The sequence below is a fragment of the Dipodomys ordii genome, unplaced genomic scaffold (assembly GCF_000151885.1).
Source record: "Dipodomys ordii isolate 6190 unplaced genomic scaffold, Dord_2.0 Scaffold98, whole genome shotgun sequence".
Classification (NCBI taxonomy): Eukaryota; Metazoa; Chordata; class Mammalia; order Rodentia; family Heteromyidae; genus Dipodomys; species Dipodomys ordii.
The window spans coordinates 9,029,416-9,056,175 of NW_012267314.1; the positions used below are offsets into that span (position 1 = coordinate 9,029,416).

Here is a 26,760-nt window from a genome sequence, read left to right on the forward strand (position 1 = left end):
CCGGAAGTGGCGCTGTGGCTCAAGTGGTAAAGCGCTAGCCTTGAGCTGAAGAGCTGAGGGACAGCGCCCAGGCCCAGAGTTCAGGCCCCACGACCAGAACCAAAAAAAAAATTATTTTTAATGTCTGGGAGACAAATGTAAGCCATATCATATTTTTTCATTAAGTATTTTTCAGTATAACAGGCTTTGTTGGAATCAACTGTAATTGTTTTTAAAAAGTGCTGCCTCTCAGTTAATAATGAGAAAGAAAATAAACAAGGGAGATTAACCCTTAATTCCCTGCAAAGCAGAGAAGGTACAAATAGCTTACTGATAAGCAAGCAGCTGGTTATATGGCCACCCCATTAAATAATAGAGGGAGCATATCATGTGACAACTGTTGTTTAATAACTTAAAACATCAAATCAAAGGTTGAGAACCACATTTGACCTATTATATGAGGGTCAGCACCATTCAAACACTACAAAACTACCATGCAAAGAATTCTACATGGTTACAATTGGAATATGAGCAGGAGTCTGAAGGAGTATTACCAGTATTTGACTTGAAAAGATCCTCAAGGAATGGCTTTGTTTCTCTGTCATAACCCTGGGAATAGTCACATTCTTATTTATACAAAGGCCTCCTCAGGCCTTTACATTTAATGTCATAGATACATGGAATGTAATATTCCCTTAGGAAAATCACAAGTCAATAAATAAATCTTCAAGTAAAATAGCAGCATTATTTTTCAGAGCCAGCGAGTGCTTAGTGAATGAATGAGGGAGGAAGTGTGTGCAAGATGCGATCTTCATTCTCCACGGCAGTCACGGTCAGGGCTTTTCTTTATGAAGGAGCTCATGGCCTGCCTCCCTTCAGGCATGGTGAGGCCATCTGGGAAACCCCCAGTAACAAGACTAGACTCAGACATGGGACGGCAGATAGTCCCCTAGGAAATGGCCCTTACGTATTCTCTACACATCACCCTGAGATATTTCATTTTAGGGCTGTTTGGAAGAGACCAGACACTAAATGTCCAAGATGGCAAGATAGAATGGCAGGGAGAGAAGTCTTTTTGCCTTTAGAGAGAGCTGTTATTCTGTCCACTATTCCATGAATTTGAGTAGGATGGGTATACATTACAAGGGGGAACAAAAACCGATCAACATTAAGACAGATCCTAATAGGTCATTGCCAGAATATTGCTGAGGATGATGAGGAAAGTAAGACCTGCTGGAAGACAGAAGAGTTTTATGCACATATTAATGGAGAAAAGCCTCAGATGATGTAAACTTTGGTTAATAGCCTTTGCAAAGCAAGATGGTATGGAAGTCATCTTTATTCCACTTTACTCAGGAATGGGAGCTCTACTCTGCATGGAGTAGGTTAGAGTTGAAAGGAAAACTGGATCTACAAGACCAGGTACTATTGTCTACTGGTCATCTATGGTAGCAACTTGTAAGTCTACCATACCAGGATATTTTGCCTTACAACTTTCAACTCCACTGGAATAGTTTTGACTGGAGTGAAAAACAGTGAACGTTGAGCTGAATCAAATATATGAATCATTTGTCACTTACTGGAAGAGCGAACCAGCAACCATACCAGCTATATACATGGCATAGTCTAACAAGCCAATCTAAAGTGTTTTAAACCAAACCCCACACCAATGAGAAACTTATACTCTTAGAAGACAGAAGGTCATTCACTATGTGCATAATGTCCTATTTGTCCAGCATCATTCACAGGGAGCCAACTGGAGTGGGTCTCCCTGTGACTATTAATAGTGGATACCAACAAGCAGGAGGCATAGTTACCCCAATCAAGGTGAACTAAGCACCTGGTTGACTGTCCCCTGCAGACAGGTACAGTGAGGTTCCTGAGACATTCTCTGTCCATGTTGCATCCTTGGTTTTATATCCCGAGATGACAAAAGAACCACAATTTTCCCCTCCCGTAGCCCAGCACTCTGGACTCAATCCCACAATGCCCTGGAGACATACTCACCAGCCTCTCGGGTCGTGATTCGGCCTGTTGGTTTGGGTGGAGGGACGGGGCCCTGCTTGCCAGGAGCCTTGGCATTTTTTTTACTGGGAGGCGCTTCATCACCTTTGTGGCTGACCCCGGCAGTGGCCCCTTTGGGGGGCACAGGTGACTTTTTGGGTTTAGGTTTGGGTTTAGGCTTAGGAGGAGCTGAAGGAGGTAGAGCAGGCGCTGTCGGTGTTTCAGAGTGGTTTTCAGTGTTCTCTACAAATGAGAAAGTGAACAGAGCAGACCGATACAGACACACATAAGCAGCAGGAGCAAGACATGGTGACAGCGGTACACACACTGGGCAGCTTGGCACTTTGGAAGCACGATGGGGCAACTACACCAGACAGCACACATCTGGAGGGTAAAAATTCAAAGTCTGAAAGATACATTGGGCATGTTCTCTGAAGGCACCGTTCATGTTGATGAAGTTGAGGATAAACCCAAGTGTCCACAAGCCAGGGACCTCAATTCTAGCCTCCAATCTATGGTGGACAGAGGATCACTAAATTGAACAAAATTAGCATACTATTGTGTGTGTGTGTGTGTGTGTGAGAGAGAGAGAGAGAGAGAGAGAGGAGAGAGAGAGATTTGAACTCAGGGCAATGCACTTGCAAGAAAGGTGCTCTTCCACTTGAACCATTCCTCTAGCTCCAAATTAATAACATCTCAACTGAAGGATCTTTGAGAATGACAGGTGAGTACTTTGTACGTACCACCACTGGGGGTGAGGGCTGAGTGCCAAAACAGTGACTGGACTCAATTTCCTCTGAGAACGCACGTCTGATCAACCTGGAAGGGCCTCCAGTGTCGTCTCACTATACCCGGCCTGTTCTCAGCCATGGGAGACTCTGGAGGGCAATGATATGAGACCTGTGCTCTGAACAGGGAACTGCTTTCCATGAAAGTTCACAAGCTTCCCCGACACACTAGGGCAGCTTCCTGTTCAACAATAACTTCTTCTGCCCTGTGAATTTGCAGCAGGACGATGGGCCAGGAGGGGGCCCAATCCACGGGATATTTTGTTTTGTCATGGAAACAGAAATAAATGACTTTGAAAAGACAAACGCTAAAATTCAGACAAGAAAATCACAAAGTGAAACACAGAGACCTTCCCTGGATTTTGGAGAAGTGGAGAAGTAATGTCAGAAGAAGTATTGAAAGTGGAAATGTATACGTTTCTTTGTACATTCCCATCTGTATCTTTCTCAAAGGGATTGATTTTGTAATGAAAATAATTTTTATAAAATGGTTTTGGTCCATTTCTTTACAAACGGAGGACAATTAACAACGTAAGACAGTGTTAAGACAAAATGCAACCTTCAATGGGTATACCTTTCCGTTTGTGAATGAAAGGGCTTAATAGAGGCATGTTTCACATTTTATTACCATTTCTTTTGGTTTGCTTCTTATTCTAGTCAGGATGAAATAAAACTGTCCCCTTTTAAATCATATCCTCTCTTAGTTCAGGCATGTATCTAAAACAATGATTTTAGTGACAAAAGCTAATCAATAAAATCAATAAAACTCGTTCCCTCTCTGTCCCTTCCCTCCCAACCCTCCCCGCCTCTCTGTGTGGTGGTACTGTGGGTTGAACGCAGGGACGGGGTCATGTACTTGTTATGAAAGTGCTCCTCCACTTCAGTTACACCTTTAGTCCCTTTTTTGATTTATGTTATTTTTCAATAGAGTCCTGAATTTTTTTTCCAGGGTAGCTTCAGACTACAATTCATCTATCTGCATCTTCTACGCAGTCCCCCTGCGTCACCACATCTAGACTGTGAATTAAGATGAAGTACCGCTAATATTCTGCACCTCCTCACCCCGGCTCGTCTCAAATTGCAATTCTCCTATCTCTCCCTCTGAAGAATCTTGGATTACAGGGATGTTCTGACATGTCTGGCTATGTCTTTTAACACTCTCCCTTTATCCCGACTCAACTATAACCCTCCCTAGTTATCGCTGAAATCAGCCTTTTCCACCTCTCTCTTTCTTCCCTTCTTTCCTTCCTTCCTTCCTTTCTTCTTTCTTTCCATGCACCAGTTACTCAACATTTATGAGAGGCTGCTTTGTATTTTTGCCTTTCTAGTCACGTATCTTTTCTTCTACCTCAGTTGTCCTGTATCCTGTATAGAAAACATTGCCTCCAACCCAACAGGTCTGAGTCAGGTTCTAATGGACATAAGTCTGTTAGGACCAAGAATGATCCAAGTTGGTACACAGCTAAAACATTGCAGCCTCTGTTTTGAGACCTCAAATCATGCTTCACACGTGCTCAGGTTGGCATGGAACTCATGATCCTCCTACCTTAGCCTCCCCAGCAGAGATTATAGGTATATGCCACCATGCCTGGCTTAAAACATTTATTTCAATATGCAATATAACACACTAACTTTGTAGATTTTTTTTTTGCATAGGGAAGAAGTCGACTTTTTTAAAATACAATGCCTACAATGTTAGCCCCAGCACAATATCACACACACACAGAGACTAGGCTCAATAATCCTATCATCCATCAGAATAATGAAGTGATCTGCACTGTGTGGTACGTGTGTTCTCCTCCATTCTGCAAACGACGCCTGACTTCCCTTCCTTCCACAGCAGGCCGGCGAGTGATCCTTTCCTGGTCTGCTATGGGTTTTCACTTCTAAAACTGTACCTTGTAGATGGGCTGGTGAGAGAGTTCAGTGGCAAAGCATGTGCTGAGTGTCTGCATACACACCTGAGAGACTCAGGTTCAATCCCAGCATCACAAATAATAAAGCAATCCCTCCAGGAAGCGACCCTCTGGGTTGGAGAAGGAAGAGATGGGTGGTTTGTGACAGCTGGCAATTTTCTCCCTAATGGAGAGAAAATGGACAAGCCCAACTCTGCTGATCCTTCGAAAACTTGGAGCTTGCTCTTTGCTCTCCCAACTCAGCCACTTATCACTGAGTGGCGTGCATGCGGGTGAGTCCAAAGGGGTGTGTGTGTGTGTGTGTGTGTGTGTGTGTGTGTGTGTGTGTGTGTGTGTGTGTGCATGTGAATATACAGAGATTATGTTTTCTGAATAACTTAAAATGCCTTCAGTTTGAAACTGTTATGTATTTAAATATTCAGACAGTATCACCATGTAGCTCAGATTGGTCGGGAATGATCCTCCTGCCTCAAACCTCCCAAGTGCTAGGATTACAGGTATACACCACACGACTGGCTGTCTGACATTTATATCCCATCCAACACAGTGCTCTAAAATATAGGTTTATTCCATGAGTGTTATACACTGGTTGATATACAATCAATAGAAGACAGACTCTTCTGTCGTATTCGGAAGGTAATGACTTAAGATATGTGGTTGGTTTCTTTTTCCTTTTTTTTTTTTTACTATTATGATAGGATTTGATGACATGAAAGAAATGATGCAGAGGAGAGTATTATCTTCCCCAGAGGAGGTTAGGAAGGAGGCATCTGCTCACTTTGGTTATGCTGGCACACAAGATATCACAATGCCACAGTTGGGAAAACAAGCTGTCTGCTTCCAGGCATGGCTTCTGCTGCCACATGTGGTGTGAGTCCAACTATCCCTACAGCCAGCCCCAAACTGCATGCCTTCTGCACCTGGTCATCTCCCATACCTGACTAGCTCCCTGTCTCCTCCAGGTCTTAGTTTACTCAGAGAAACAATTCTGGTCTCTGCTCTGGGTTCTCTGGTCTCTCTCAAGACCCTCATCCATTATATTTTGCATCTTGTACTGCAACTGCCTGTGTGCACTCTGGCCTCCTCTTAGGCTACTGATTGACTCTCATTCTCCAGTCCTTTCCTAGCCTCCACCAGGGTCTTATCCATGATGGTCCCTCATGATTGTAGAACAAGGTAAGTGTGCCTCACTGTTGCCTTGTTGAATAACCTTCATAAAAATTCTATAGAAATAATGTTAAACAATTTTAAGATTTCTCATAAACTGCTATATGTAACATAGTGCAGATTATGGAAGAAGTCTCCAGTATTAGCAGAGGAGGCCCAGAACTGCTGTACTAACTACACAGTCAGATGCCTGGGGAAGCCCAGCAAGAGCTTTGTGGACTGCGTAGAAGCGAGCCACAGGTTAAATGTGAAGGCCATATGCTTTGCTTTCCTCAACACTGATGGTTCCAATATTAAAGTATTGAGATACTGTTTTACAAAGAGATATGACAAGCAAGCACCCTAGGACTTTCAAGGCCTATGGTATGGTTTTTTTTAAAAAACAGCCTATCAGTAGAGGAAATAATGCCAAGAGTAAGCTGCCTTTATGCTGAGGGAACATTAAACCCCAGAATTACGATTAAGCACGTGGGATGGTGGGCTGCAATGGAAAGGAACTCAGACAAGGAGTGAGACCAAATGAGAGGACAGGCCAACTCAATCAGGTTAGTTTTCAGAATCCAATTGGGCCTTACTAGAGAAATCAAACAATCCTTATTCATAGGGCATTTTCTATGGAACAAAATGTTTTGCAGTATTAGTTATGAGTGACATTATTTTTAGACTCAGGAAGTGGTTCCTAAACCTAATGCTGCCTTTTGTTATCAGCCTGGCCTTGCGTGAGCTCTGTCCAGAGGGAGCTTTGCTGACAGCATTTGTGCATCTCCCTCTCCTGACACCCTCTAACTCACCAAGAACAGAAACTCCGAACAAACGAGTCAACTTATGACACCTGTTGTCGTCTTCTTTTTAAAATCTGAACCTATCAGAAACATTTTATTTGCTTGACAAGGCCAATACTTCCTCTGATGTCTGCCCAGTCAGTGGGTGACAATGCTAGCCACACAGACCAGGGACAACCGACAGATGATGGATCTGAAAGTGAACAGTTGACACAGGACAGCGGAACTTAAAAAACACACAAACAAAAAACCCCAAACCAAAAAGATGTCACTAACTGCATTAAGATTTTCAACTAAAGCCCTTTAAAATTCAAGTGTACTTTCTGTTACGTCTCAGAAATATCATTAAAAGTATTATGTTCTTACGATCATTGTTAATATGTGGAGAGTTCTTTAGTGGAACAAGCTAGGGCCTGCCAATATTATTCTTAATATTTGATGAAAATAAAACGAAACATTTCTCAACAGATGATTAACCTAGATTTCTAATACTTTTAAAGGTTTCTTTATATGCAAAGAATTAAAAGTGGTTGTGGACTTAGTCAGAAAAGATGATTTTAGTTACTAGGTCTGCTTAATAAAAGCCATCAAAGTTCCCCATCTTGGGAGGATTTGGGTCAAGAATGGAGAAAGAGAACTTCACTTTTAGTCATTTCCAGCAGTTCTCAATATGTCTATGGAACCCAAATAAAGTTTCATGAAAATTTTGCCATCCAACTCAGAAGTGGGCTTTGTAGAACAGGAAACAATCTCTTTCCTGAGCTTTCCTTTCTATCCTTCATAGAGTCATCTAGAAACTTGTAGAAAAATCTCTCCCTGTGGGATTCCCATTGACGATATGCACAAAGATGAGGCTTGGTGGGCTGCCTGCCTGTAGTAACAGTGGTATAGCGCTATAATCCAAGAGTCTGGAATTTATGGATGCTGGGGGTGTCTGAATCTATGGTAGCATATTCACCCTGGAAGTCAAGGCCTCTTTTTTAAGTCTTCCAATATGATCTGGGCACATTTTGAAATTTCCAAATCACAGAAAGATCCTGAAGCAGAGGCTGAGGCATCTCTAGGAAGTAACTCTTTCTAGATCTCTTCTAGAAACGTCTAGAACCTATAATATTGGGTGTGTGGATGTCATCTGCCCAGTCTCATACCAGAAAAGGAGTTCTGGGCTGAGAGACCCATTTGAGCCTTGGTATTAGTCTGCATTGAGCTGCTCACCAAGGTCTGTTGGAACCAGCTAAGAAAGTTGTTCCAACATCTTACTTTTTTAAGATCTTGAGGAAAAAACTACGAAGAAAAGAGGATATTAGTAGACACCTCTTATATTTCAAGAGCCTGCTTGCTCAGATTATTACCTTATAAAATGGACACATCCTCTTGAGGAATTCATCCTATTTCTTTTCCTAGTTATCAATTCTGTCTTCTTGGCACCTTCAAACTTCCTCATTGTAAACTAATGATTTAGACTCACTATTGGACGCCTGAGGGCCAGGTTCTTGACATTGATCTGTACTAAAGGAAATAATAATATGTGTTTCTCTTTATTTTACCTTTCTTATCTTCTGCCCTTTCTTCCCGAGGTGGTGTTTTCTCAGACACAGAGCCATTACCTTCTTCAGACTTCCCTACATTTTCCTCTCGGGTAGATTCCTCTCCGATGGGTATCATGTGCCCGTTTGAATTTTCAAAGTTAACTGTTACATCTCCATCTAAAATTGGAAAGAAACACCTAGATGTCTAACTTGATGGCTTTCTTAAAAATCAGTTCCCCACTTAGAGACTATAGATCTGGGTGTGTTTTTCTGTCCCTGGGCACCAGATCACCATGGTTTTAACCAAATGATTTCTTTAAAACCTAAGAGCCAGAAATCATTTAGTCTTGAGAAAAAACAGCCATGGAGGGAACATCCACATGCCATTTCCAGACAGGAGGAATGAGTTTCTTCATTATGCAAAGCACCAAGGTAGCACAGTCCCTCTGGTTCTTGGGCTACAGTCTGGTTGAAGTCAATAGTTATGTGTGTCTTTGTCATCCAGATACTAAGTGGCAAAAAGAACAATCTGGAATATGGAATAAACATCTTAACATGTACCGAAAACACAAAGCGAATGCAAATACACAAATATAACATGAAAGCAATTACATGTGAAAGAACAGAAACGTTCCCAAGCACTACTATCTGCAGAGTATCTTACATCTACATGTGTTAATTACACAAGAACATAACTGCTACTCTGTGTTCTGGGGAAAGGTGGTACCAAGCTAATTTTGTTTTTATTTTCTTGACTATAGAAAGATTAAAACATCCAATAATTAGAAAACACTTGGGAAAATATGCATAAAACTTAATTATGGAGGATTTTGACAGAGCTGAAAATAAAATTTATATATTATCTAAATCATAAATAACTAATTTTAATGCCTGAATTTCCAGAATTTCTGAGGGTTTCCAAAATAAAAGTGACTGCATTCATTTATGCTTGAAATGATTACCTCTGGTTCATATACAGAAGGATTTTTGAGGTTCAACTACTATTATAAAACAAAAATTAACTCAATAAACATGAAAGAATACATGATTTGAGGTGTTTATTTGCACTTTTTGATTAATCATTTGGGTAATCATTAGAAAACAGAGACTATGTCTCACATTATTGTTGCTTTAATTCATCTACAAAATGCATTAGCCTTCTCTAAAAAGCAGACTTAACATAGAGAATTGAGACAAGTATAGAATTATATCCTGTTCAAAATAAAAAAGAATTGTTGCTTAGTGATATAATTCCTAAGAACCTGTAATTCGATTCCTACATACATTTAAGATAGAAAAAAACTGAAAGCAATGCCACTGCAAATAAGTACTAATTATTTCAATAAAATTAAGGTAAGAATTATTGGGTGTCAAGCAATTAGCATAAAAGGGAACAGTCACAGATAAAATAAAAATAATGTAAAAACAAACAATTCCAAGCAAAGTAAAAATTAAAAAATCACTTCTTTGTATAAAACTCCTTAGGTTTTAGATAACTCTGTTGTATTTGACTTTAGTTGGCAATGAACTCATATTAAAGTTGTATTAATGGCAGCTTACTTCTATTTTAAGTAATTACATTAAAATTCTTTGATTGCTTAAATTAATTTTTTATAAATCTGAATAAAAAAGCTAAGGAGAAAATTACATAGTGTCATAGAGAAAAAATGAATTTTAGAATGACAGAAATAATGAATTAGGTAGAAATAATATTTACTCTGAGGCATAGAAAAGAGATATGTCTGTAATAAATATGGAATTCAAGGGAAGAAAACAAAAAAATTGAACATATTAAGTAAAAAGTGCATGTGGTGAAAGTGTTTGTAGTACTGGGTGATAAGAAAATTGTTTCAGAATGAAAACAAGTTAAACCTTCTATGCATGGGCTACATAACCCAAATATCAGCAGAGTAAAGGAAGACCTGGGAAGGTACTTGAGCCAGTCCCAGGTTAGAGTCAAGAGGTAACATTTGTACACAAAGGACTGAGACCTCAGAAAGTCATAGTAAGCTTAAAGTAAAATGAGAGACAATGCACAGGCAGAAGTAATTGGTTACATCATAGCACAGGAGTACCAGGAGGGACATACCTCTTTCTGGTAAACAAGGATGTAAGGAACGGAAGTAAAAACAAAAACAAACAAAAAAAACTCAAAAAGTGAGAAGCAAAAAGGCACAGCTAGAAGGAGGAAATCATGTATGAGCACAGGGAAGTGACTCATGAGGAGGTTAAAACTGTACCCTGAGAAAAGAAAGGAAGCTGGCAGGCCAATAGGAAATCCTCACGCCCTCGTGTTCAAACTGCAAGAAAAGATGGAAGGACAAAACCAGAGATAAATACCAAACTTGGGCTACATCACGTATGGACTTCTCAGGAGAAGCCAACTGCAGAACTTTTAAATTGAAGTGAGAATTTGGTGCAAAATAAAGAATATAGAAGAATCTGAAAGGAAAAATAATAGCTGTAGTGAGGTATGGATGGACTGAAGTTAAAACCAGGGCAGCAAAAGAGAGCGAAAAAGTCCATCCGGCCCCATGTAATAAAGGGCAGAACTGACAAGCAATCAAGAGCTACCAGAAGGTCAAGAAGGTCAAAGCCAAGAATGAATCTTCCCGGCAGAAACAGAGGTGGCTGTCACCAAAAAATAGCAGCTTCCAGTCTCAGAGACTGAAGTTTTCAGGGTAATTGTCTTTGAGTCAATGACAGAAAACCAATTTTCTCCATCCTCTGATTGAAAATGAGAAGGGTTCTGTTTATAACTGGCATCTTGGGACACCTTCAACCTGTAGTTAACTTTTACTGTTCTATATGTGGACCTTGTGAAACAACAACAATAACAACAAAGAAGGTGGAGAGTAAAACTCAATAGGTTAGGTCTTCTCAAACATGAAGCCTATTGGATTATGGGTAAGTTCTTTTTTTTTAAGTTACTTCCTTTGAGTGGCTGTATAATAGAGTTGCTATTCAACAAAGCAGTTTCTGAGTACAATGTGTCTTGATCAATGCCATCCCTTTTAGGTTCTTTAATGTTTTAAAACTAACACTCAGCCATGAAAGATTTTTTTTTTTAGAAAAGGTCAAATAGAGTCAGATCTCTGGGAAATAAGTATATGTTAGCCTCAGAATCATTAACTAGGAGGCAAATTGCTGAACAGACTGGGCAGAATAAAAAGCAAGTTGTATTAACAATTTCCTTAAATTGAGTATCGCTACATACATTTAGAAAAAGTAAACTCTTTTTCCATCTCTAATTTGGTTTTTTAATTGTTAGTACTGATTAAACTCAGAGCTTTGTACCTGCTAGTCAGGCATTCACTCTTATCATTGAGCTATATTCCTGATCATTTCTTCTGTTTTGTTTTGTGATTTTTAGACACGGTTTTGCTAGGTAGTTCAAAGTGATGAACTTCTTATGGAGCTGAAGCTGGCTTTCAACTCCAGATCCTTCTGTTTCTGCCTCCTGCGGCCTGGGATTACATATGTGTGCACCATGACACTTGGTACCCTACGTTTTCAGAAGCAGAAGTAAGACTATAGCATTTTCAAGCTCCACTCTGTGATTGTTCAGATTTTGGAAGAATTGTGTCAGTTTCACTTATAAATAGTCAATGGAAAACCAAACCAACCAAAGCAAACAAAAGAACAAAAAACCCAGGCTGGGAATGTGGCTTAGTGGTAAAATGCTTGCCTAGCATGCATGAAGCCCCGGGTTTGATTCCTCAGTACCACATACACAGAAAAAGCTGGAAGTGGTGTTGTGGCTCCAGTGGTAGAGTGCTAGCCTTGAGCAAAAGAAGCACAGGGACAATGTCCAGGCCCTAAGTTCAAGCCCCGGGGCTGGCCAAAAATAAAAAAACCTAACAAAACAAAAAACAATAGTCAAGTTCTTTCCAAGGAATATATACCAAGAAGAGGTAACATTTTATTACAAATTAAGGTCGTATTGAAGGGAAGAGAGGACTAAGATAAATCAATAGTGTTGCGGTAAAATGCCTTTTAACAGCAGTGGGAACAGAGAAAATAGGTTGATATTACTTATTTAGAGAAATAACCAATGTTGGTGTCTTCTTTTGAGCCACTATCTCAGTCTTCTTTGAGTTAAGATGGAAGAAGAAAAGCACAAGAATAGAGCAAAGAAAAAAATAGATAATGTAACAAAGTATAAAAAGTGCCTAAAGTTCAGAGAAATGAAAAAAGGACTATACAAGAAAAGCAAAAGCATTTGAGAGTAAGCACTAAACAGGCTAATTTGCCCATTCCTGCTTTATTGATAGTATCTCAATAAAAAGTGAAAAGGACATGAGGTACGTTTCTCATTTCTTTCACTGCTGTTCTTAAGAAACAAACGTGGTATTAGTAAGCTAAAACTCTGTTAAAACTCCAACAAGCACCTGTAAAGATTAAAGAACAAGAGAAGAAAAGGAGCCATGCAAGCATTTGTATCTTTACCCTTATCTCTAGCCACTTGTTGTCCTGTGTAGACTTTCATGTTTTAGAGTGAACTCTGGAGAAGCAATCACCAGAAAATCCTCTGAACTTCTTTTCAATAATATCTCAGATACTCTAAAAGAGAGATTCTTGGCTATTTTCCTGAAAAAGGGCCCCATGTGATCATCTTAAATTTCAAAAGAAAACGAAAGAATGACCAAAAATGAAGGATCAAGTTATTTGAAATGTATGATTAATTTCCTCACCTTGATCAGGCAATTCCTTAAGCACGCCCCTTCTTATCAGCTCCTCTCTACTTTGTCTTGTGGAAATCTTCCTCTCTAATACTTTTAAAAAGAATAAGCACAAGTAAGAATCAAGTCATCGCTTCAAATAATTAAGAACAATATTCCAAACAGATTTGGGCACACCCATTCTGTGTACAAGAGGGCTCAAGCCTCAACTTACTTTGTAGCATCCTAAAACACACAATTGGACAAATCACTGCAACTGGTGATCGGAAGTCCAGCCATCATCCCTGGTCTTTCAAACTATAATCTCTGGCCAAGAACCCAGATACATTATTCCATACCAACCATAGAGTACTGAGATAACATCTCACTCTGAAATATTCCTTTCTCTAATAGTGACATTAAAAAAAAGCACATGCTGACAAATGTGTCTGCAGTATGATATGCAGTATATGTACATTACATGTAAATTTACATTTAAAAAACAAACCCAAAACAATCCACACATTTCCAACAAACATTTCATCTGAATCTGGGTGAGAAGGGACTATTGTTTCTAGTATTTTCTCTGGCACAGCATCTGGTATAAAAGTCTAACACATGAGATTTCTGTAAGTCTTTTCTTTCCCATACTTACAAGTTCCAGGAGGTTCTGGAATAGCCCCTGATAAACTCAAGTCCTAGGCGAATGGAAGAGAGTTCAGAATGGGCAGCTTTCCCAGGCTTGTCAAGGAATGAGAACCTTACCCTGATTCTTCCTGCTTCTGGAAGAAATCTATGTTCTTGATACAATGTCAGAATGGTGCTTAATGTTCAGTTTTGCTTGAATACAACTTGCCTGTCAAATCACCAGCTTTGTCTTCTACTCTTGGAGATTTTGTGAAAATCCCACACATGATTAGTTTACTTACTAATCCTCTGAGTAGACCAGCCCTAAAGTGTGTCCTGCAGAACCCTCCAGAATTTCTGTGGTGGGTAAGGGCCAGAGAAGGGGGTCCAGAGCATATAGAAGAGAAAGAAAGGTGAGGCGGGGGCAGTCATATCCGACCTGGATTTCTGAATCTCCCATTTACAATGCCTCTCCTGGCCCCATGGTCTGCAAATCCAGCAGTACTCTCAACATCATGGCCAAATGAGAGCCCATGACCCCAACCCATGCCTGGACACACTCAAAGGGAACACAAGTGCACACTGAGAACATGGTTTCTCCTGTCCTTGGGGGAGGGGTTTAACACAAGGCCATCAAGAGAGAGGAGAGGAGAATATGCCCTGGGCATTGAGCTTGATATCAAAGACATGAAAGTCTTCTGTGTTTACTTATGGCATGAGCCCCAGAATCTCACGTGAAGAAATTGGCTTTCTCTTTTCTGATAACTAGAAACTGCGTGTGCATGTGCGCACGTGTGTGCATGCGTGTGTGTTTTAACTCATTTCTAAAGTCAGAATGATACCAGAAGCCATTATACTACTATATACTACTATATACTATACTAATATACTACCCCAAGAGCCACAGAAAACAGATGCCAACTATTAAAAAAAAATTGAAACAAGTTGATACTTAACACAGATTTCTTATGAAATTTCTTTTTCCTGTGTAACCTGGTGTCGTGTGTGTATGTGTATGTGTATATGTCTAATATATATACAAGCGGTTTCAATTCAACAAGTCAGATTATGAGTACAGTCACCTTGATCAATATCACCCCTTCCAACATTCCCCCCCACATCACTTATATTTTATGTAGAGTGTGTAAGTATGTTGTTGTATGTTTGGTCAAACATATTTTGGGTAGATTTAGAATATAAACAAGAAAGTGAGTTAATAAGTGATCAAAATCATGGCAGCAGGCACTATGTGGGTGTAATGGTTATACCCACAGAAGTCTCTCCTTTCTCTTGGTCACTCACCCACCCCGCTCTCCACTCTCCCTCCCAGAAGTAGATGTTCACAGACCACCTAGAGGCTGATGATGTCAATGGACACTACCAGGAGCCAAGAGTTCCTCCATGACACTTCTTTCCTATGGAGTGTTATTGTTCAAAGGAAGTTTCAGACACTTGCCATTCACACAGGGAGTCAAGCGCCAGCACCCGGATGTCCCAGATGCTTCACAAACACCCTGGGCACTGATGCCTCCCAGAGATTGTCCTGACCTACTCAGGCTTCATTGTCCTGGTCTTTGTGCCTAGGTTTAGACCCAGAGGCTCCCAGCTGTTCTGCCCTGAGCTTGATTGAGGCCAGGGGCAGCAATGTAACCAGAAGTGAGTGCTGCTGGTCCTGAGGATGTGGTTACCTTCTGGAAACTGAAACACATAGCTGGTTCCCAATGCAATCACTCTGGCTGTCGCGCCTACCTTTATTCAGCCTTTGCTCATATAAAACACAACTTTATATTGTTTGCTACATCTCTCGAGATGTCTGACACACATGGTTGCCTGACACAATATGGTTGACCGGAGTCCTGGATTGCTAGTTCTAGATGTCCTGTGACAAGGTGGGTCACCTTGGTTAGGTCATATCAAGTTTCTGGGCCTCTTAAACATTGGTCTGTACAACGAAGGCAAGCCATACTGCTCACTAAGAACTATCTAACCTGGGCAAAGCATGAGTGAACCTGTATCATGAATGAAAACGTCAGTAATTCTTGCTTTGGGAAGGTCTCAAAACTCTCATTCTTACAGTAAAAACTCAAGAGCTTAGGGCATATCCACTTAGGTTACTGCTTTTCCATGACGGACCCCACAGCATTCATTAGTCTGAGTTTTAAATTTCTGTTGTTTTCCTTCTAACTTAATCACAGCTAAAAATTTTTTTTCCTTGAAAACTGCAAGACCTTTGAAGCGGCCGTGGCACTGGATTCCCGGCCAATAATCCAAAGCAACAGCTTTGTGGTTTTACGCTGCCTCCTTTACATGGGCCCTGATAGGAAAATGCCATTGGCTATTTGTTTGGTCTTTGGCTGAGAGCATTTTTAACACATAATGCAGATAACTGTGTACAGAGCCAATGAGAGCAAACGGCAGGCTGCTGAGCATGGAAGGTATGTGGCTGGGCACAAAATGCCAACCCCTGCTCTCAAGTACAAGTATCTCATTCTCCACCTTTTAAAATATTTGCCTCCTGTTTATATAGCGTCTGTGTGTTTGCGGAGCACATTCACTGGACACCTTTACACAGGCTCAGAGGGCTTCTGCGCCAGAATGAATCTAAGGGGTCATTCTAGTTCAGCAGGATCCTGGAACATTCCTGATGCGTGCTCACCTGCTCTCAAACCTCTGGAAGGAGAAGGCTTTCCTGCCTGCAGGGCCTACTTCAGCCAGCGATCAGCCCCGTGCTTAGGGAGGTATTATTCAGACAGCATTCAGCTCCCATTGCCGGAGACTTCCACATATCAAACCCAAATTGTCCATGGCTTTAACCTACAGGATGTGATGTATGAGGAGATTGCAGCTGGAATCTGCTCCGTGGACTCAAGGGGAGTGAAAAGGTGACTGCAGACCCCAGGAATCCTGTCAGCTGCTCCTTGGCTTTGAAGCTTATAGCCATCTATTCAATCACCTCAATGACACAGAGGGAGGGCTGAAGTATATTACCAGGGAAGAGACTTGTGGGATGCAGGTCACCAAAGGCAGTAGCTAGGTAAGATGTACGGTCATTGGTTAGCTCAATAAACAGCTCATGATTAAGATCTTTTATCCCAACTGAAAATACATGAGTGATTCTGACATCCAGACAAAGCAGAACCATGATTTCTGTATCATGCCATTGGGTGAACTAACTGGTATTTCCATCCTGATTACAACAGTACACATCCTAATTGTCTCTAGGAAGTAAAGAAAGCCTGTCCCAGGTTCTCCTGACTGCATGCTTATACTTTTTCCAGTATGGAATTCATGCTTATACTCTTTCAAGTATTTCTTAAAAAGGATTATTCTTTCAGAAACTTTCAATGGCTATCCATCTCATTTTGAATCATATCTCAAATCTTCAGGGATCTCTAAGTTGTCCCTCAACTCCACCGCTGCAAGAGTGTTCCTCTCCCGCCTTCCCAATCCTCTCATCCTAACTCTCTCTCCCTCTCCTTCCCCCCCTCTCCCCTCCAGCCCCTGGACTCCCTGATGTGCCCCCCCTCCTGCCCCACACCTTGCTCTGTTCTTGAGGCATGGACTTCATGGTAGCCATTTCCAAGCTTGGCTCATTCCATTCAGTCCTCTCTGAGTTCTGCTCAAAGATTAGAAATCCCTTCCATGCATAGGTGACAGAGATCAGCTTGAGCCCCTTTTCCTTTTTGTTTTGGTCAGTCATGGGCTTGAACTCAGGGCCTAGGCGCTGTCCCTGAGCTTTTTTGCTCAAGGCTAGCATTCAACCACATTGAACCACAACTCTACTTTTTGGTGTGGGGGGTGGTTAATTGAAGATAAGAATCTTAGATACTTTTCTGCTTGGCTGGCTTCGAACAGTGATCCTCAGATCTCAGTCTCCTGAATAACTAGGATTACAGGTGTGATATGAGTTAGTATAATCTCAGAAAGAACCCCCCTTTTTAAAAACTACTATGTTCCCAGTGGTGATTTTTAGGCCACTGGTACTCAAAATACATATGTAGTGCTTGAGTAAGTGGATAAAAGAAAATAGGCTACTCATTATAACATTCTTATTTGCTACCTCTTCCTAGCCTCCAAATTTAGGAGAAAGCAAGGGAGGTTTGTGGCAAAGGCTTAAGGAACAGGAATTTTCTGTCTCCTCCCTTCTTTACTCTTTGGCTGGGCCAGACTAAGGAAAAATTCTCAGCTTTTGGTCCTATGGATTATCTGAAAAAGGCTCTGTATGCATGAAGAAGGGAGCCCATAGTGTGGAGAGACACCAGCAGCTAGCAGGGTGCAAAACACGAATGGTTAGGCTCTTCATAAATTCAGAATGATTTACGATGTCCTTCTGGGCATGGCGTGCCAGCCGCAGAGCCCACATTCAGGAGAGGAGGCCGGGGCATCTGCCACTAGCTCCTTTCAGTGGATACTTGGCGTGGATTTCATATTACTCTGGAAGTATCTGCGAGAGTAAATCTTGTAGTCAACAAGTCATTTGTGTTTTCATTTGGCGTGGAAAGAGCGTTCTAATTCTCAATTCTAACACTGTTTAATGACTGAACAAAATAGAAGAGTAAATAGGAGACGATTAAATAAGCGTGCCTTGTTATCTTCTTGGTTTCAAGGAGTGAATGGCCTCACTGTGACACAGTGATGGAAACACAGAAAACTACTTGTCATGTGTTCGAAGTGTTCTTTAACAGTTGGCTGGGCTCTATGTCTCTTCAACAGCAGTTACACAAAATAGGATGGCAAAAAATGGTCTCCTTGTTTCAAAGACCCTTCATGAAGGGTCTAAAGTGGCTAAATCATCTAACGAAATAGCACATCAGTGCCACCCAGCAGCACATTTATTTTAGCCTTTCAAGGCATCTCAAGAACGTAAAGCAGAGAAATAAAGCCAACATCTTCACCTGGAAGCATGCAGAGGTCTGGCCATTTTCTTGTTTATAGGGCCACATAATTCCCCGACCCAAAACTCTTCAGACTACAGAAGGAGCTGAGTATCTTGAACCAGCATTTAGCCTTGGTACTGGACCTTTGAATCATTCTTTTCTTCACTTTCTCTACTTCATTTTAAGGCTAACGTCATTGCCTACATACCATCCCCCTCAGACCCTCCCACCCCGAACTGCTTCAGGTCCATTCCTTTACATTACTGTTTCTTTTCCCTAGGATAAGTGTGCTTTGCTCACTCACAGGTGAAATCCTCACTAGAGTTGAGTTTCAAGGCATCTTTAAACAGTGCCCCCTACAGGAACATCTGACTACTGCAATGCCTGTTAAGTAACTTCTTAGTAACTTGGCCTTTTCAGCTCAAAATGAATAGCTGCTACCTTTCAGGTTCTTTTGGATAGGAAATGATATACCCAAATACACATAGACTAGTACCTAGAATCTAGAAGGCATCCAACAGATAGTAGATGCACCTTTCACTTCTTTTTTTTTTATAGTGAGAATACCGTACAGGGGAGTTACAATTACATGGGCAAGATAACGAGTACATTTCTTATCAAGCATTGTTGCCTCCTCTTTGTTTCCCCTTCCCATCCTTTCCCATACTCTCCCCCCCCACCGGATCCTCCCTACCCCACCAAAGTTGTAAAGTTCGTTTTTCGACATGACAACTTGTACATCTCATTGTTGCAATGGGTCCACCTGTATCCCTAGTTTTCTGTTACAGCATATGCCACATGTATATTATTTATTGCTAAATCCATGTCCTTGTTGAATATTCAATGCTAACTCTATGAGAAAAGTCAAATCTTGTTTATCATTTCATCTCCATAATTCCCAAAGATAACAGACTGCAGAGCAGATACTGGGGAATCTAAGTGTCTTGTTTGTGGATAATAGGGAAAAGAGAAATGACATGTCTAGAATCCTTTTCTACTTCTTGTAGAAACAAGTCCTCTGATTTCCCTCCTCCCCCTGTGGAAAAATCACCTTCCCCATCCTTTAGTGCATGTGATTCATATGAGGTTAATACTCCTAGATTTAGGCCCTAGGGCTCCCAAACTCATCCATATCTTCTTGGCAGTGGCGATTGGTTCAGAAAGGACCATGTGTCTGGCTAGCACCAATAAGATCCAAGTCCAAGACAGGAAAACAAAGTATTCTCTTTTCTCTATTAAAACTACCTAAAAGTGATGTTACAGTGGCTGGTGGTCACCTTACCTTCACAAGAGGGGAGTTCAAGTTGGGGGAAAAAAAGCCAGTACAGACACATATACATATAAACTTACAAGAGTTCCTAACCATGGCTTTTAAGCACCTGGATGCAATCATGCTGGAAGGCTGTCTTCCCCTGGGCTTTCAGTTGTATGAACCAATAAATTCCCTGTTCGCTTACGCTCATTATGATTCATCAACAGTAAAGAGCCCTGACTAATCAAAAAGGTGTCAAATAAATGTTTTCAAATTGAATTTCCTCCCAGCAGAGACCAAAGATCCTCTAGATATGCAGAGCAGAAATATGAAAGGAGAACTAAATAGACCCTCTTTTCCACCCTGGAGTCTGAAAGTTTGTTAGGCCTTAAGAAAGAGGAAGATGAAGAGATCGAAGTCTCTTCCTCCTGTTGAGAAATGAGTGTCGCAACTTCCCACTCAGAAACCAGACCGTAACCATCTAATTTTGTTGGTGTTTAGAGAGCATGCTCCTGTAACCCCTCCCACCAATATCCCTCATCCAAATAAGACATTGAGACTTAAGAGAGGCTAAATACACATTCCAGTCATATAGCTAGAATGTAGTTGAACCCAAAAGCCTAACCAAAAGCCTACCACATCTTCATATTACCCAGTCTGCATTGATAATTACAAACATTTCAATATTACTAGTAGAAGTATGCCTTCTAATTTTTTTCTGTTACTCACTTAAGCTTTATTCAGGATTAATCATAATGTTGGAAAGAGATGTGTAGATTGCTTTTTCAAAAATTTAGTCCTCCAACCTGTTCTTCACACACTTTGTGTGTGTGTGTGTGTGCGCCTGGGCTGGCTTTGAACTGCAATCCTCAGATCTGAGCTTTCCAAGAAGCTAGGATTAACAGGCATGAGCCACTAGCACCTGGCCTGGAGAATAACTTTTTAAAGATTATTTTATTTTATCTTTTATTTTTGTCAGTCGTGGGGCCTGAACACTGGGCCTTGGCGCTGTCCCTCAGCTCTTCAGCTCAGGGCTAGCGCTCTACCCACTTGAGCCATAGTGCCACTTCCGGCTTTTTCTGCTTATGTGGTGCTGAGGAATCAAAACCAGGGCCTCATGCATGCAAGGCAAGCACTCTACCACTGAGCCACCTTCCCAGCCCTAAAGTTAATTTTAAAGGTGTAACTTTTTACATAGTAGTGCATTCTAAGTTCAAAGTATAAAAGGCTACAGTAGAAGTTCTCACTCTTTCCCTATGCTCCTCCACACTTTCCAATGGAAACCAACCCTAACTCCACAAGTAATTAATAACTTCTATTACTGTCTTGTGTTTCCTTCCAGACTTTCTTGGACAAACTCATTTTAATTTTGCTTTTTTTTTCTTTTACAGAAAAGTTAGTAAGCTTTACATATTGTTCTACATCATGCTCTTTCATTGAACAAATGCATGCCATACTTTAAAAAAAAATGAGCTGGTAAGGCTGACAGAAAAGAGTGAGGCAGGAGAGAGGAGGTGATTGACTTTGGCTTATGCTAGCACAAAAGCCCCAAGTCACTGCTGTTTGCAGAAGAGGCAAGCTGGAGACAGCTATGGTAGATCAACGCAAGGGGACTCATGTACTCCATTCTCAAGGGAGAACAGTTCAGGACTGGAACAATGAGCAAACTTGCAATCCCAGATGGGCCAGGAAGTACAAGTACTCTCAGGAGGGCAATCAGAGGCCAGGAATCCTGTGCTATGTGAATGCTCACTGCCTGTCCTTCCTCCTTCCGCTCTGATTCTCACAAGCCCATGGGAAACACACGTCTCAGACAGGTGCTTTTGGATTCATTCAGCTCAGTGAAAAGCTTGTGGGCTTCCATTTCCTGTTTCCTCACAGCAGAAGGGAGTAAACCCAAGATGTAGTGAGAGCATGGAGAGAAAAGATGTTTGACACCAGAAGAGGACAATCAACCTTAGAAGATCTGCATTCTAAACTCAGACCATGAAGAGCAGGTTATAGGAGTGAACGTTTAAAAAAGCAATCTTAGCTGTAAACCTTGATCTATACATCTCTTTCCAACATTATGATTAATCCTGAATAAAACTTCAAGTGAGTAACAGAAAAAAAATAATTTGCTTTTAGAATGACACCACCTCATTTGTTAGGAAATGGAAAGACTTGAAAAAAATTATATTAAGTGAAGTAAGCCAAACTCAAAGAAACATAGGTCTCATGGTTTCCCTTATCTGCAATAACTAGTATATGTCTAGGACAAGCAGAAGAGGTCAAAAGCTATGTACATATGACCATATAACCTGATGCTAAGAGAAATGAACCCCAAGATAGGGACACAAGAGATTTTACCTTTATGTTGTTCTTTGTAATGTACTTATAATGCACCACGTAATTTTTTTTGTTTCTTTGTATGCTCTTCCACCATGGTACAACCCCTGTTGTCACTGTATTTGGTTCCGGTATCCTGCATCTTGTATATACATTTTTCTAATTTGGGGAAGGGAAGGGAAATAACAAAATGCTGAAATAAGGAAGGTTGGGGGGGTGTAGTTGTGGAGATGGGAGGGGAGGGATGGTAGGGAAAAACAAAGGAGGAGACAACAATGTTTGATAAGAAATGTACTCATTACCTTGCTCATGTAACTGTAACCCCCTCCTCTGTACAGTATTTTCATAATAAAAAATTTATTTAAAAAAAGGATACAGGTTGACCCATTGTTAACAATGAGATGTATAAGACACTATGTTGAAAACGAACTTTACAACTTTGGGGAGGGGAGAGTTGGGGAGGGGGAGGAAAGGGATGATAGAGGAAAAACAAAGGCGGGGGTAACAATGCTAGATAGGAATTGGACTCATTATCTTGCTCATGTAACTGTAACCCCTCTGTACAGTATCTTTACAATAAAAATATATATTTAAAATAAAAAATAGGTTTGCTTTTTGTTGTTTGTTTTTCCATTCTACTTCAGCTTACTTTTAGGTGTGTGGGCTTAAATTCATATTCTGCTTGCAAGGTACTTCAGCCATAAACCATCAGCCCCTGGATGCTTTATTTATTTTTAAGATAGGGTGAATAGTCTCAAGCTTTTGGTTCAAGAGACCAGCTTCAGACTATGAACCTACTATCCATACCTACTGTGTAGCTGGGACCACAGATGTGGACCAGTATGCCCTGATCTATTGGCTGAGATGAAGTCTCACTTTTTGTCCAGACTGGCTTCTGACCATGATCCTCCCTATCTCTGTCTCTCATGTAGTTGGGATCATAGATATGGAGTGGACTCATTTTCGATTGATTTATTTTTAAAAATACTTTACTTGATACTACCCATGCAACAAACTGTACAAATTGTGACGGCTGGTCATTCATTAGGACTTCATAGCAGTTAGATTAAAAAACTCAACAACAACAACCAAAGAAACACTAAATAATGCCAATATATCAACATCTGATTTCAAATCAATGATAAACTTTTTCTGGTGTCATTAATGGAATTTGATTCATTTAAGACTCTTTATTTTGCTGGTCATGGGGTTTAAACTCTGGGCCTGGGCGCTGTCCCTCAGCTCTTCAGCTTAAGGCTAGTGCTCTACCACTTGAGCCACAGCGACACTTCTGGCTTTTTTCTGCTTATGTGGTACTGAGGAATCAAACCCGGGGCCTCATCCATGCAAGGCAAGCGCTCTACCACTGAGCCATCTTCCCAGCCCCCATTTAAGGCTTTGTTTACAGACAACTGATAGGGATTGGGGAAAGGAAAGTGGGAAAGGGCTGTTTAATAGCTATAAAGTGTTAGTTTTGCAAGATCAGAAAGAGTACAGGAGATCAGTTACACAACCATGTGATTATATTTATTACTACTGATTTGCACACTTGAGATAGTAAATATTATTTTTTGTGTCTTTTATCATAACTAAAAAAATTAAACTGCAGAAATACATTTGGACTATAGAATTGTACAGAAATGCTCGTAGGAAAAAGATTAATGAAAAGGAATATTAACTACACTAATACATAACATGTTTTCTGATTTTTAATGCTCGTAGGAAAAAGATTAATGAAAAGGAATATTAACTACACTAATACATAACATGTTTTCTGATTTTTCCAATATTCACTCTTTTTTCCAACCACGTCTCTTATTTGCCTGCATTTCTCCTAGTGTCTTTATATCCTATCATATAAAAAATATTACACAAAATACTTACACTGTGGAATAAAGACACTCTTCATCAATGTCAGTTTTAAATCCTAGAGAGTCTAGGTTTCAGAAGCAGTTGAAGAAAACTTGCGACAAAAAATGATCTAAGCCTAGATAAGTAAGTGCCTTTCACCTAACACAAAAGAAATAAGAATTAAGACGGTAATTTAAGAGTCCAAATGGGAAAGAGATCAGGAAAATATGTAAGCCAAAAAACAATCGCTTGCCAGGACTCAGTCCTCGTGATAAGGACTGGATTCGTATCACAGGATGAAAAAAACAAAACACAACCACCAGGGGAAATAATCGGCAAGGGAAGTCAAATAATGGGCTTTCCTGACATGAGTTCCCTGGCCTAGGCAGAATGCGTTTGGTAGTACCTTCAGAAGTGTTTAAAGTGGCACTACTCCAAAGGAAAATGAAGTTAGGAAATTATCTACCCAACTAAGGGATATAAACAATCAAATCCTCTCTTAAAGCAATGTCAACCCACTCACAGCATCCCAATGAAAGCCTTGTTTTATTAAGAGATGGATGGGGGAAAAGAAAAAAGAAAAAAATAAATCACAAAAGTAAAATAAAAAATGTGTTTCCATTTCTTAGGGTTCATTTTGATAAACATCATTTCATATGACCATTTTGTTCTTTGTTTTTTCCCCATTTGTCACTGTTTTAGATTTCTGTACATTTTGTCTTGTATGTAAATTTATCTGTTTTGGGATGGGGAAAGGGAAACAAAGAAATAGTGGGACAAAAATGTGAATTAATTCAGCAGTGATACTCATTAGACACTATGTTGAAGATGAACTATACAACTTGTAGGGGGAGGTGAGGGTCTAGGAGGGAAAATTGGGAGAAAACGAGGGAAAAGGTAACACTGGTTAACAAAGAAATGTACTCATTACCTGACCTGTGTAACTATAATCCCTCTGTACATCACCTGTACAATAAAAATAAATTTAAAAAGAGGTGGATAGGAATGCTGTACCTTTCTTTTGTATTTCCCTTAAAAATCACATGTGACGAAAAGGGGAAAAAAAGCAAGTTAATAGTAACACATGTCAGTCTAATGGGCAGAGGTTTTTACAGATGTCACTTAGAATCAGAAATGGGCAAAATCACTGGTAGCCATAAGACTTGTGAGGCTCTCTTCGAGATGCCCATGCATGGGGATGCTTCTTGGGAGTTTCTCTGCCTCAATAGAAATCACTCTCCCTAGAAAACACTGGATCCTTGAGATGCTAGTCAGCTCTCTGGAGCCACAAATGTAAATCCAAAACTCAGCCTGGATTAAACAAACAACATCTCATTCTGCCAAATGTACAGGAAGCAAAGGAGTCTCTTCAACTCCATTTAGACACGAGAGCTTATGGTTTATATCAGTCTGTTGAAGGGAGGCCCTGATGGCTTGCCCGTTCATTTGTGCAGCTGGCTATTTAAAACTTGTGATGGAAGGTTCTCATATTTATGAAACCACTAATTTCCATGATGACAAATGCACACACAGAAAACTCTAGCTCTCATCGATTACTCTTCCCTATAAGTGGGCTTTACCACCAGGACAGACTTACAATGAATGATACATGTTGGTCATCAGGATGCTTTCTTTCCACTGATAGATAGAAAATGGAACCAAGAAAAATGTATTCTACTGGGAGAAATAAATAAAGAACACCTATTCTCTTTTACATGTAGTGCCTATTGGGAAACCTGTTTTTATACCATCATGTCTCTTTAAAAAAACAACAGAAGAATAAAAAGAAAAAACAGTATATAGGATAATATGGTTACAGTGACTCTTTCACCCAAGGAACTTTCTCGTACTCATTTCATCTGAATAGGTTCAGTGATTAAAAACAGACAGAAATACAAAAGGCTGAACTAAAACACAACCCCCACCCTGTCTCCCTTTTTGGACAAGGATGTTGCCACACTGATCTTTCTGTGGCCAACAACACACAAATACTTAAGGTCATTATCCATTCATGAGAGAATAGGTCCCTATCCATTCAGTGGGTGAAATATTTATTTTATTTTTCTTTACTACCTTTTGAGATTCCTTAAGGCTCTTGTGACTCTCAGTGATATGGCACTAATGAAGGTCTGAAAATGGTTATTCATCCCACCACGTAAATTTGAGTATTTTTCCAAATCACAAAGATTCACTTGCAAACGGTCCCTCTTTGGGATGGGATAAGGCCAATCAGATGCCTTTTTATTAATTAATTCATTCCACAAACATTTATTGAATACTTAATATAAACCAAGCACCATTCTAGTTGCTTCAGGATTTGAAAGATAACAAAAATCTGTCCTTGTTAACATTTATAATCTTTTGGGAAGTTTGGTCAGAGATTGAATGCTAGAAATAATTTATAGACATCACAAAGTATGGGAAATGAAAAAAGTAAGGAAGAAAAAAAGGAGTTTGAGTGCTGGGGGAAAGAACTTCATATTCAGCAGGATAGTAATAAGGAAAAGGACCAGACATTTATTGGCCAGAGTATGGGGAAATTGAGCACCCTTAGACCATTGGTAGAGAGGTAAAACGGTGCTGCCACTTTCAAAAAGTAGTCTGGCAGTTTGTCAAAATGTTAAACGTCGAGTTACCATCTGGCTCAGCACTTCTGTTGTGAGGTATACATGGTCAAGAGAAACGAAAGCATATGACCCACAATCACTCATATAAAAATTCTTATCACATCATTATTCAAGTAGCACAAAGCAAAAATAACCCAAGGTCCATCAACCAATGAACTGATAAACACAATGTGGTGTATTCATACACTGGGATATTATTCAGCAATAGGAAAAAAAATCAAAAACAGATACATGTTTCTACTTGGATGAAGTTTGATAGCAGTAGGCTAAGTGAAATAAGTTAGTACAAACAAAGCCCCCCATATTTATTGTTTAATTTCATTTATACAAAAATATCTTGAAAGGGCCAATCTATAAAACAGAAAGTAGACC

General features: G+C 40.2%; 1 protein-coding gene across 1 annotated transcript in view; it reads right to left on the reverse strand.

Annotated features, from left to right (window-relative positions):
- Positions 1–26,760, reverse strand: part of Phactr2 (phosphatase and actin regulator 2) — a 102,602-nt gene that overhangs the window by 30,668 nt on the left and 45,174 nt on the right. The window contains exons 3-5 of the mRNA XM_013027006.1: positions 12,860–12,940; positions 8,184–8,342; positions 1,987–2,226 (exon numbers count right to left, since the gene is read on the reverse strand). Of these exons, the coding sequence (XP_012882460.1) occupies positions 1,987–2,226; positions 8,184–8,342; positions 12,860–12,940 (480 nt within the window). The remainder of the gene's footprint in view (positions 1–1,986; positions 2,227–8,183; positions 8,343–12,859; positions 12,941–26,760) is intronic.